This window comes from Ornithorhynchus anatinus, chromosome 13 (assembly GCF_004115215.2).
Source record: "Ornithorhynchus anatinus isolate Pmale09 chromosome 13, mOrnAna1.pri.v4, whole genome shotgun sequence".
Lineage (NCBI taxonomy): Eukaryota > Metazoa > Chordata > Mammalia > Monotremata > Ornithorhynchidae > Ornithorhynchus > Ornithorhynchus anatinus.
This window is the reverse complement of record NC_041740.1, coordinates 815,887-828,686: the sequence shown is the minus strand read 5'-3', so window position 1 is coordinate 828,686 and position 12,800 is coordinate 815,887. Positions and strand designations below refer to the sequence as shown.

The 12,800-nt window shown below is 53.2% G+C and overlaps 1 protein-coding gene across 6 annotated transcripts in view; it reads left to right on the top strand.

Annotated features, from left to right (window-relative positions):
- ADCYAP1R1 (ADCYAP receptor type I) overlaps positions 1-12,800 on the top strand; it is a 50,048-nt gene that overhangs the window by 4,820 nt on the left and 32,428 nt on the right. For all 6 annotated transcript variants that reach the window (XM_029077867.2, XM_029077866.2, XM_029077865.2 and 3 more), the window contains exons 3-4: positions 5,624-5,811; positions 10,593-10,698. In XM_029077867.2, the coding sequence (XP_028933700.1) occupies positions 5,758-5,811; positions 10,593-10,698 (160 nt within the window). In that variant the 5' untranslated portion in view covers positions 5,624-5,757. The remainder of the gene's footprint in view (positions 1-5,623; positions 5,812-10,592; positions 10,699-12,800) is intronic.

Genomic DNA, 12,800 nt, shown 5'->3' with positions numbered 1-12,800 from the left:
ACAGATGGACTGCGCAGGACCACTTTGAGACCAAGTGCTCCATCCGTGTCAGAGGGAAGGTGGCCCTGGTGATCCCACCGTGAGATGGTTAGGGTTCAGAACACTGTGACAGATTCTTGCTGGGCGACCAGCAGCTTGTCCAGAGCTTGTTGGGTGAAGAGTCCTGAACTAGGTTTGCCAGGAGGGAGGAGGAGAAGGAAGAATAGGAGGAGACCCTGGGTTATCTGTTTTTTGTTTTATGATATTTAAGTGCTTACTATGTGTCAAAAACTGCTCTAAGCACTGAGGTAGGTACAAATTAATTAGGTCAGACATCGTCCTTGTTCCTCACGGGGCTCAGAGTCTAAGTAGGAGGGATATCAGGTATTTAATCCCTATTTTACAGTTGAAGGGACCTGAAGCATAGAGAAATTATTTGCTCAAGGTCACACTGCAAGCAACTGGCAGAGCCGGGATTAGAACCCTGGTCCTCTGACACCCAGGACTTTCTTTCTATTAGGCCATGCTTTTTCTCCATGCTGTTTTACCTACTTACTGTTCCCAATGGAGAAATAAGGCAGCGGATCTGTCGCCAAATCCCGCCAGTTCTACCTCCCATCACTAAAATCCAACCTTCCCTCTCCATCCAAACTGCTACCACGCTGATCCAAGCTCTTCTCCTATCCCTCCTCGACTACTGCATCAGCCTTCTCACTGATCTGCCTGCCTCCTGTCTCTTCCCACTTCTGTCCGTATTGCACTCTGCTGACCAGATCCTCAGGAACTTCCAGTGATTTCCAATCCATCTCTGCATCAAACAGAAACCCCTCATCATTGGCTTCATTCCGCTTACCTCCTCCTATCTTACCTTACTGATCCCCAACTACAACCCAACCTGCACGTTTTGTTCCTCCAAAGCCAACCTACTCTTTGTACCTCAACCTCAGCTGGCCCACCATTGACCACTTGCCCACATCCTCCCTCTGGCCTGGATCTCTCCACCCGCCTCCATATATGACAGACCACTTTGTACAGATTGTTTAGTACAGTATTTTGTACAGAATAAGGGCTCAAATACCATTGGTGATAATTACAGTCCACCACTCTCCCCAACTTCAAAGTCTTATTAAAATCATTATCTTCTCCAAGAGACCTTCCCCCACTAAGTTATTCATTTCCCCTAACCCCTCTCCCTTCGGCATCACACTTGCCCGAGGATCTGAACCCCTTAAGCACTTGATATCCTACCATCAGCCTTTAAAAACTGGCTCCATTCATTCATTCATTCATTCATTCATTCAATTGACCACTTACTGTGTGCGAAGCACTGTACTAAGCACTTAGCACTGTACCACATCTAGATTGTAAGCCACTGGTGGGCAGGAAATATGTCTACCAATTCTGCTGTATTGTACTCTCCTAAATGCTGAGTACACAGTAAGCACTTAACAACTATCATTGATTGATTGATGTCCCCTGGAAAAAGAAGGCAACAGGTGATTTGAATATCTTTTCCACTGGAGAAATAAGGCAGTAGGACGGTTCATCCCTAGACTCAAGAATTGGTTTCAAGTTATCCAAAGACTCTGGAGCTGTTTTTCCCTCCCTTTCTCCTCACAACCCAAGATCTGCTGTCATTCGCATGTTGCCGTGGTCTGCTGCTCTGGGCTTTCACCCAACTGGAACGGGATCTGGGCCAAGGATTTCAGAAACAGACCTTGAGCCCTGCAGGTCCCCGTGACCTCGGGCCCAGGAAGTCTTCACCCACAGACATCCGTCTAACCCAAATGAATTTGGCACTCACCTAACTGGAAGCTGGGGGTTGGATTAAATGACCTTATGTGGCCCCTTCCCATATCTGGGATCCCAGAGTGGAGGGATCTGGTTATCCTAGAGCTGTCAACATGATCAGTACTAATTACTGAGCGGTTACGATGTGTACAGTACTGTACTAAGTGCTTGGGAGGGTACAATACAACGGAGTCGGCAGACACATTCCCTGCTCACAGTGAATTTACTACATTGTGGAAGGAGAGATAGAGGTTAATAATAATTTATAATTTATAATTTAAAGATATATTCATAAGTTCTGTGGGTTGAGGGTGGGGCAAATGTCATATGACCAAAAGTCACAGATCCAAGTGCATAGACAACACAGCAGGGAGAGGGAGATGGGCGGGGGGGGGTGAGGGGGAGAGCTTAATCGGAGAAGAGCTCCTGGAGAAGATGGGACCTTAAAGTTCCTTAAGCCCCTGCTCCTTTGCCTTCCCTGCCATTATCCCCTCCAGCAAGAATTGGGTTGGGTTGGAGCACAAGAGGATTGAGAAGCAAAATGACCTAGTGGAAAGAGCATAGGCCTAACAGTCAGAGGACCTGAGTTCTAATCCTACTCTGCCACTTTTCTGCTGGGTGACCTTGGACAAGTCACTTAACTTCTCTGGGCCTCAGTTCTCTCATCTGTAAAATGGGGATTCAATACCTGTTCTCCCTACTACTTAATCTGTGAGCCTCATGTAGGATCTTGTAATCTTATATCTACCCCAGCGCTTAGTATAGTGGCTGGCAAATAGTGAGCACTTAACTGATACCACAATTATTATTATTCTTTTACTATTATCATTATTACAGCTTAGATTTATCTGCCAAGGGGGGGTAACATGGTCCCCACCCCCCTGCCCCTCGGCCTGGCTGTGCCCATTCCAAGGAAACTCAAGGATGCCCTATAACCCTTTCCAGACACATTCTTTCTTTCCCCGCCAGCAGTCAGTCCATAGTGTGAGTGTTTTGGGCAGGGGGTGGGAGAGAGGGGGAAATGTGGCAGGATCCTAACCCAATCATCTCTGGACAACTGAGTGCTGGGCAGGGGTATGAAACGGTTGGTGGAGGTGAGTTTTTCTTTGGATTATCCATAGACCTTCTTTACCTTCGCCTCTCCAACTCATGGCTGTGGTTAATGGAGAGTGCCTGCCCACAATGTCACATTGATTGATGGGTAAGAAACTGGGCACTCAGGCGCAGTTAGGATTTGTTTGGCGCATACTGACAGAGGCTTGAGTGTGGTACTTTCTGACTGCCCACCCCCCCCAGGTTTTGGGGGGTCAAGTGGGACCACCTTGCTGAGCCAGCTAGCCCAACACCAAGGTCAGAGGGCATCGTGCAGAAAAAGGCAGAGGCGCCTTGCCAGCAGCTGGTTGGGGTAGCTGGATGGGTTGGGGAAAACATTCAGCCCCTAGCCAGCAATAGTTGTTGTCATGGTCACAGTGTTTACTGAGTGCCTATCTTGTGCAGAGCACTGTACTGAGTGCTGGGAAAAAGTAAAGGGTGACGATCAGATCATTTCTCTGTGGGGACAGGGTTTCTTAATTGACTGAAGGGAAGGGATTGGGCATCACTGGCGAAACCCAGAGCAGGGCACCCTGTGAAGGAGGGAGAGAAAGGGAGAGAGTAGAGTGGAAGGAAGGTAAGCAGGCACACATTTATTTCCTGTTAAGCTTATTGTGGGCAGGGAATGTGCCTACCAGCTCTGTTGCAGTGTACTTTTCCAGCGATTAGTGAACTGCTCTGCACACAGTTAGAGCTCCATAAATACCATCGATTGATTGATTAACTGGAATCCATCCAGAGGGAAGAGCTGTCCAGTGCGGTTCCCCCATCCACTCTGGCCCCTGATCCTGCTTGGTCCCTGTCCTGGCTTGACCTGCGGCAGGGGGCTAGAGGAGGGGGGCGTTCAGCCCTGCAGCCTCCTGGAAGGTGGGTGTTGTTGCCTTGCTGGAGAATTAAACTCCATACTGAGCTAGAAAAAGAAGTGGAACCCCTGCTCATCCATTGCATTAAGTTACCGAGAGGCAAGGCCACAGCTTCATCCTCAGTGTGGGTGGGAGGGGAGTGGGGGGCAGGGCTGGAAGAACCATCCTCGCCCCTCCCGGGGACGGAGTTCCAGAAGGAGGGAGTCAGGATGGGCATGGACAGGAAGGTTTCTATAAACACGCCCGAGGGTGGAAGAGGGGAATTTACACGTTGTGTGCAATATCTGGAGTGGCCCCCTCCCCTCCCTGGCCTGCAGTGTTTGTTCCGCCTCCGCCAGACTCCTGACCCGTGGCCCAGAGTGACCCCTCCGGGAAGTGCTACCGCGCTACTTATCAGATGCAGCTGAAGCCAGCCTGCGCGCAACGCTAATCGAATTCCCTCCAGTTGCGAGGGCCGTGAGGGCTCCGACCAGGCGGAGCGTCCGATTCATCTGCCTTATTAGCGGGGCGGGGCCGCCAGAGACGGACAGAGAAGGCGCCTTTTTCTCACCGGCGACTGTGGCTCAGCACACCCCCGCAGGAAGCCCCATTGCAACGGGACCTCCACCAAAATGCAAGCGGGGGCCAATTTAGGCGAGGCGCCCACTCACGCATCGACGCTCTGGTCGCTCCCCATCCCGCCTCTTCCCTCTCAAGCCATTAAAGTTGCTTTCTGCTGAGGGGACCAAAAGGGTGGGCTCGATTGGAGGCTGGGGGATGGAAGGATTGACCCCGAAGGACCCCAGCAGAGGGGTCTGGGATGGCGTCTAGGTCTCTCCCGCTTTCTCCCTTCTGATTGGTCGGGACCGGTCGCCGGAGGTCGCGGGAGCCAGAGTGGACTTGGCCTGTACCTGTGGATGCTAAACCTACTGGCCCACCCCACCCTACCCGAACCTAAGACCAGTGACCCCCTCCCCCGAACCTTGCATCAGTCCTCCTCTTCCCCTGCCCCAGCTGTCCCCCAGTGTTATCCCCAACTTCACCGACACCAATGTTATTATACTGTAAACTCGTTGTGGGTAGGGAATGTCTCTGATTTATTGGATTCTCCCAAGAGCTTATGACAGTGCTCTGCACACAGTAAGCACTCAACAAATACGATTGACTGACTGACTGCACCTGGCCCAGCTCTTAGCACTGTGCCCCAGGGGGCTCTTCTGACCCTAACCCCCCTCCAGTTCTCTTCCTCCCGTACCCCAATCTTTGTAGAATCTTTGTAGAGGTCCTCCTCCCCTAACCCCAGTCCCATCACTAGCACCATCTCAGGGGTTCCCACGCGCGTTCCCACCACAATGCCTCCAGAGACCTTCCCTGACTAAGCCCTCATATCCTCTTCCACTTCCTTCTGCATTGCCCTTGCATTGGAATTTGCTCTCTTTATTCCCCCCTCCCTCAGCCCCACAGCCCTTATGTGCATATCAGTAATTGATTTATATTCATTCAGTTGTACTTACTGAGTGCTTACTATGTGCAGAACATTATACTAAGCTCTTGGGAAAGTACAATGGAGCAATAAAGAGAGATAATCCCTGCCCACAACGAGCTCCAGTCTAGAGAAAACATACTGATGTCTTTCTCCTCTGATAGCTCCTTGTGGGCAGGGAACGTGTCTACCAACCCTGGTCTACTATATTCTCCCAAGATCTTAATACAGTAGGACCTCAGTAAAAACGATTGATTGATTGCCTGCCCCTCCCTTCTCCCAGCTGCCCTTCCCCCAGCCCTGAGTGTCCCACCAGGGACTAACGACCCAGGCATCCCCAGTCCCTCGGTCTGGGTGGTGAGGAGGCCGGCTTTGGCCTTGCTTCGGCCCGGACAGGTCCTGTTCGAGTAATCAACCTTCCTGCTTCTCTTCGCAGATCTTCGAGCCCAGCTGGCGCCCCGAGGTTGCTCCCGGAGCCTGCAGCAGTCCCCGCCGCCTCCCCCTTCCCTGCCCGCCCCAGGTCTGACCACCCCCAATTGCCAGGCATCGCCCCCCGCCTCCTAATCGAAGATGCCCGCCTCCACAAAGGCCTCCTTTCTCACGCTCCTCCTCCTCCTGCCCACGGTAAGCCGAACCCGCAACATCTTGGCTGGGGCTACCCACCCCACCCCAGGGTCAGGGGTTAGGGAGACGGGGGGAGCCACGGTTGCTCGGGCCTGTTTCTTAAAGGAACCCTCCCTGGGGGGAAGGGAGTGGGGGGCAAGGTCCGGACCGGCCGGCCCGTGAGGCTTGAGCTGGAGAGGGGTCCACGTTAGAGTGTTTCACCCCACGGGGAGGCAGCGCGACCTGGAGAATGGAGAGAGAGGCTGGGAATTGGGGTACCCGGATTCTAGACCTAGCTCTGTCTTCGCTCTGCTGTGTGACCTTGGACAAGTCGCTGAACCTCCATGGGCCTCTGTTTCCTCTGTACAATGGGTGTAAGGTCCCTGCTCTTCCTCTCTTCTTGTCCGTAGTGATGGAGGAAAAAGGAAGTGAAGGATGGGGAAGTACTTTGGGGAAAATTGAAAGATTAGGTAAAGTGTAGGTTACATCATCATTAAGTCCCAACTTCTCCTGCCCTCTCTCCCTGCTACTGTTATGTGGGGGGGGGGGGGGGGGGGGGGGGGCTCTGGACCAGGCTTAGAAAAGGCCCTGGACGGAAAGGGGCGTGTGATGTTCCAGCACTGAGTGTCCGGAGCTCTGGCCAGTCCAGGCCTAATTAGCGGCTCGAAGATCCCCCCTCCCATCCCTTCCCCCGCCACTCCCCTCTCCCTCTTTAGGGGACCCCGAAAACCCAAGCATGGGGCCGGGCATGAAGGTCGAGAGCAAGGCGAGGAGGAGGGAGAGAGAAACAGTGAGCTGGCCACTCATGTGGCAGCAGACGGCCCTGTCCAGCAACATTAGGGGCCGGGGATGAAGGTGGGGGCTTGGGTCTCGAGGGTGGGGGTCCGGGGGTCGACCCATCGCTGATAGGCTCCTGGCCAGCGACCTCTTTTCGGGATCTGGGAGTCACCCCCTCTTCCACACCCTCCCGGGTTCCAAGGGTCAGGGGAGCGGGATCCTGCTTCCATCCCCCTCCCCGCCACGCACCCGAATTCGGAAGGCTTCGCGCAGCAGCGGAGCCAACGAGACTGCAGTGCAGATGCGAGGAGCCGGGGACGGCTTTCCTCCAGGCGAAGGGAGAGCCAGTGGTCTGGCCGGGATCCCGGCCTAGCGGGTGGCCCCTCTCCCGGCCCACCGCCCCCTCCCACCCGAAGGCGTCAATTCGAGGAAAGCGCCGGCCCGGGCAGGAGCCGAGGGGCCGCTGCTGGCCATGGCGACTCCCTCTCTCCCTCTCTTGCAGCCGTCGGTTCTTCTGCCGGCAGCCCTGCGCGGGGAGGCGGCCAGGCAGGATAAGAGAAGGGTGGGGAGGAGGGGAGAGCTGCTGGAATCTCTCCCAAACCCGTAGAGATCCAGAAGGGGAAAAGGCAGGATGCGGATGCCAACGGGGAGAAATAATAAACGTAGGACGAAGCAGCCTCAAATGTCCGCAGTTTAGACACACACAAACCACACAGAGCAGAGAGGAGACACAGTCCTGCCCTTCAGTGGCTGCCAGTCTGCTCTTCCAAGGGCACAGTACAGTGTTTTGCACCCGGCAAACGATCAGTAAATACCATTTAGACAGGCTGCACACGTACACACAAGCCCACAGTCCCTCACCTATCTGTCACCCCAGCACCCTCTAGTGCCTACCTCCTTGTTCTCACACAGACAACAGAGACACATGTGTGTGTGTTTGTGTGGTGATTGTCCAGTAATTCCCAAGATTCACAAAGTCTAGTTGAGAGGAAGTGAGCCCGGGGCCATCCTAGTCTGCAGAAGTTACTTTAGGATGGTGTCATGCATCCACTACCTCTCTCGGGCTCTGGACTGAGCTCTCGGGGGCAGGAACTATATTTTCTATCTCAGTTGTTCTCACTTTCCCAGATCCTCGGAACAATGCTCTGCCCGCGGCCAGTGCTCAGCACGGAGCCCTGCCTGCGGGTAGGCACACGGTAGGCGTCCACCATAGAGCTCTGCCCACAGTAGATACCCAGGATAGTGCTTTACCTATAGTAGGTGCCCAATAAGTACTATTGGCTACCGAGTGGTGGGTGGGACAGACAACTCCCCTAAAGAAGCAGCGTGGCCTAGTGGATAGAGCACGGACATGGGAGTCTAATCCCGGCTCCACCACTTGCCTGCTGTGTGACCTTGGGCAGATTCATTCAATTGTATTTATTGAGCGCTTACTGTGTGCAGAGCACTGTACTAAGCCCTTGGAAAGTACAATTCAGCAATAAATAGAGACAATCCCTAACCAACAACAGGCTCGCAGTCACGTCACTTCACTTCTCTGGGCCTCAGTTACAGCATCTGTAAAATGGGGGTTAAGATTGATGGGGATTAAGACTGCGAGCCCCTTGTGGGACAGGGACTGTGTGCCACCTGATTATCTTGTATCTACCCCAGCGTTTAGAACAGTGCCCGGCACATAGTAAGCGCTTAACAAATACCATAAAAAACCCAACAACCAGCGCCTTCCCCGCCGGGGGCCGTTGGGGGGAAAGGGTGGTCCGCGGTGGAGACCCCTCGAGGCTCCTCGCTCCTCCTTCGTATCCCCCAATCTCGCTGTCAGTCAGATGGGGACTCGGGCCCGGGTGAGAGATGTTTTAATTGGGCTTAATTGCCTACTGTGTTTGAGCGACGGCCGGAAGCGGGCCGGGGCGGGGGAGTGGGGAGCCCGGCTGCCGCTGGCGGAGAACAGATGAGTCAGTTAACGCACAGCACGGCCGAGAGCCGGCCACCTGCTTCCTGGATTCCTGGCACTTCCCGGGAGTCTGCAGATGATCAAGCCCCCCGCCCCCTCCCCGGGCAAAGTAACAAAAACGGGACTAGGGCCCAGGGCCGATCTTGGGGCAAATCGGAGCCCCGGGCAGCGGTGGGGGCCGTAAATCCGACTTTTAGTCCCACTTCTGCCCCTGCTGTCTGGCCTCGGGAAAATTTCTTATACTCTCTGGGCCTCAGTTTCCCCACTCCTTACCCGGGAGGGTCTGTCCCCCTGCTTAGCAGAAGCAGTAGGAGGTTACCGACGAGAACTAAAAAGCTTTCTCCCCTTACTCTTCGGGCCAGCAAGAGGAAGTACTGAGCGCCTCCCGCGTGCAGAACTTTATGTTGGGCCTGGGAGAGTTTGGTAGACTTAGTACTGGACATGATCTAGCTGGGGACAGCGAGACCGACACAAAATAATTTAGCCACGGTAAGAAGGAGATAAGGATATAGAACTAATTTTGAAATTTCTTGGGCGGAGAAGATCCAAAGATTAGGATTCTCCAGGGTCTTTCTATTGAGTACAGTGGAGTCCTCTGGAGGGGGATGGACCTGGCTTTACCTGCTCTCTCTCTCCCCTTAAATACTGTTCATTAAATGCTTTCCACGTGCACTGGGGTACATAAAAGATAAGAGGAAGACCAGCACAACTGTTATAAGTGTTAGGATTATTAGTGTGAAAGTGTGTCTGTGTTTATACACGTGTATGCAAGTGTTTATGCTTCTCTGTGCAGGTGAAAGGGAGAATGGGCAACTTTGTGTACATGTGTGTAATTATGGCTGTATTTGTGATTGTGAGACCATGGGCAAAGCTTAGTTGACACTCTTCTTCTCTTTCCTGACTGTGCCCTTCACCCCAGCTGCCTGGTTCTTAGGTTTCAGTTCCCGAGCCTAGTGCCCCTGCCTGGCGTCCAGATCCTTTGCCTGGCCCACCTGGAGTCCATCTCCCCTGCTGGGCCCACTTGGAAACCGGCTTCCCTGTCCAACTCACCTGGAGTCTGGGTTCCCTATCTGGCCCACCTGGCATCCAGCTGCCCTTTCTAGCCTAACACCTGGTCCCCTTGCCCAGGCTCCCTGTCATTCAGCTCTCCTGCCAGGCTTGATTAACTGGTCTTGGTTAACTGGTTAACTGGTCTTGGTTAACTGGTGTCCAGCTTTTCTGCCGGACTCCCCTCCCCACTTCCCCTGCTTAGCACCCAGCTCCTATGCCTGGCTCCACTGCCTGGCTTGCCTGACCCCCTTGCCTGGGACTCATTGTTGTGGGGAGCTTTGGACAGCACGTGGACTGCTTGAGTGCTCCATCCCTGTTCCCCACCCTCCTCACCCAGAGCCCCCACAACCTTCACAAGTCTATGTGCACCTTTCCAAGCTGGGAGAATCGTAAGGGAGATTGGAGGTGCAGGATTCTGGCTCCACAATCATCTCTTTATGGTTTTGTGACCTTGGGAAAGTTGCTTAACCTCTCTGGGCCTCGGCTCTGGGCACTATGTGAAGATGGACCCCATGGTCTTCCAGGGAAGCTGTCAGCCCAGATGGGTTTGAGGGGGGCAAGGACTATGGGCAGGGGGAGATGGGGCATGTATTTACGAGATGATGACTCCGCCCTCCCTCTTGCCAGCTCTAAGTGAGCTGAGGGGCTGAAATGAAGCTAATGCTCCCTAGCCAGTGAAAGGCTGACAGAGCGCACCTGCTGAGGAAGTTGGCAGAAGGCAGGTGCAATCCAGAGCTGATGGCAAAATTCAGAGAAGCAGCCCCCTGCCCCTGCCCGCACCTCCCCAGCCCACCCTCTGGGATAGGGTCCCCAAAGGAAGCAGTTTTGCATGTGCAGGATGAAGGTCTGCCCATCTCCCCTCCCATGTTTGAAGTGCTGACCATCTAATGCCCCTCCCGCCCCCACCGAGCCAGCCGGGGGGCCCAGCCCCTGCCGGATGACTAAGGGCTGGCCAATGCGTGTCCGGCCAGGAGAGGGGTCGTCCAGTGACTATCCAGGTCCTGTGATGCCCGTCGCCCCACAGGTGGCCACCACACACTCGGACTGCATCTTCAGGAAGGAGCAGGAAATCTGTTTGGAGAAGATCCAGAGACTCACAGCTCTAATCGGCATCAATGAGTCTTCTCCAGGTAAGAGGCCATAGTTGGGGTCTGGGGTTCAGCTTTATGGGGTCTGGGTAGGGCCCTACTGCCCGAGGTGTGGGGAGGGAGTCATCCTTAGAGCATCTAGCCTGCAGGCTCAAGATGTGTCTCTACTCATCCGTGTGTAACCAGCTCTCCATTATCTAGGGGTGCTGGGGGATCATCCATCTGGAAGTGGATAATCCAGCTAAAGGATAATTCAGGTGGTAGGGCTTGATGGCCATTCATTTGCCCTACTACATTAGAGTGGGTGGGGAGAGAGGAGATGATTGTTAAATTTGCCATCTTGGTTCTTTGCCTACTTCCATGGGTGGGAGAGGCATTGGGCAGAAACAAGGTTGGGAAGGGGGATTTTCTGTGGATTTGTGATCTGAGCTGCCCCTGGGGCCACATACAATGTCAAACGTCTCTTGCCTGGACTCTGCTCACATTCTGCTCCTCTAAGCTGTGAGTTCCTTATGGAAAAGCCAAAATAGAGTCCCCCAAATCCGGCAAGCAGAAGGACTCACGCTAGTGTGGAGCTCTATTTGGCAAATCTGGGGGTTTGTGTCCCCACTCAGGAACTGAGGATGTGATGACAAGGAATGTAGTTGGGGCAGCTCTGAAAAATCCTGGTTTTCTGAAAACTCCCGGTGCTTTAGCCGGCTGTGTTTGAAGAGAGAGAGGTGCCCCCAAGAGAGCACCCCACTCAGATCCCCCTGAGGGGTTATTCTGTTTGGCCAGGATTTTTGCTCCGCTGGTGACCCCCCCTGCTCTCGGACCACAACCATCTATGTCAAATGTGACTTTTTTCCCCCTCTCTCTCTCTCTACTGATCCAGTTTTCTCTTCTACATCGTGAGTGCATTACCTCCTTGTTAGTGTGCAGGAAATAAGAACAGGGTTAGTGACAGGAGCAGCTGCTGGAGTCCTTGTTAAACGGTTTCCCCTGCACCACAGCCACCTACGGGCCCAGCTGTCAGGACAGGGAGGAGAAGGAATTGGTGGGGGAAACACAGGGAGAAGACTTGGCCTCTGCCCTCCAGGGTCTGCCAGTCTGATGGGGACACAGGACACACATAGACACCTACACACTGTTCTGGGTGCCGGAAGAGACATATTCTTTGCCCTCGAGAGGCTGTCACCCTCCTCCCAACCCATACAAACGCACAGCAGCAGAGTGGCCTTATGAAAAGAACATGGGGCTAGGAGACAGAGGCCCTGGGTTCCAATCCCAGCTCCAACACTTGCCTGCTGTGTGACTTCGGGCATGTCACTGAACTTCTCTGTGCCTCATTTCTTTCACCTCTGAAGTGGGGATGCAGTACCTGTTCTTCCTCCTATTTAGATTGTGACCCCCCCCCCATATGGTACCTGGTTATCTTGCATCTACCCTAGCACTTAGTACAGTGCTTGGTATGTAATAAGTGCTTAACAAAATACCTCACATATACACACATATGTAACATACTTTGTTGGGCAATGAGGGAGAAGTAAAGAGAGGAGGAGGAGAACAGTATTTCTTAAGCACTTACTGTGTGAAGAACACTTTACCCATCTCTGGACTGTAAGTTCGTTGCTGGCAAAGAAACGCATCTACCAACTCGGTTGTATTGTACTCTCCCAAGCGCTTAGTACAATGCTCTGCACACAGTAAACACTCAGTAAATATTGATTGAAAAACTGATAGTAAGCAGCATGGCCTAGTGGCAAGAGCATTGGTTTGGGACTCAGAGATTGTGGATTCTAATCCCAGCTCCTCCACTTGGCTGCTGTGTGACTTTAGGCATGGCAATTAACTTCGCTGTGCCTCAGTTACCTCATCTGGAAATAGGGATTGAGACTGTGATTCCCATGTGGGACAGGGTCTGTGTCCAATCTGATTACCTTGTATCTATCCAAGTGGTTAGATCTGTGCTTGGCACAGAGTAAGCGCTTAAGAAACACCATAATAATTATTATTATTTTAATAAGTCCTGGGAAATAATTTGCAAGTAAGAATTATACCCTGTCTCTGTCTCTGGAGGGGGAGTTCAGAGGGAGGGTGGACTCACAGACTAAGAATATAAAGACTGGAAATAGACACCCCTGGAGTAATGAAGCAACACAACC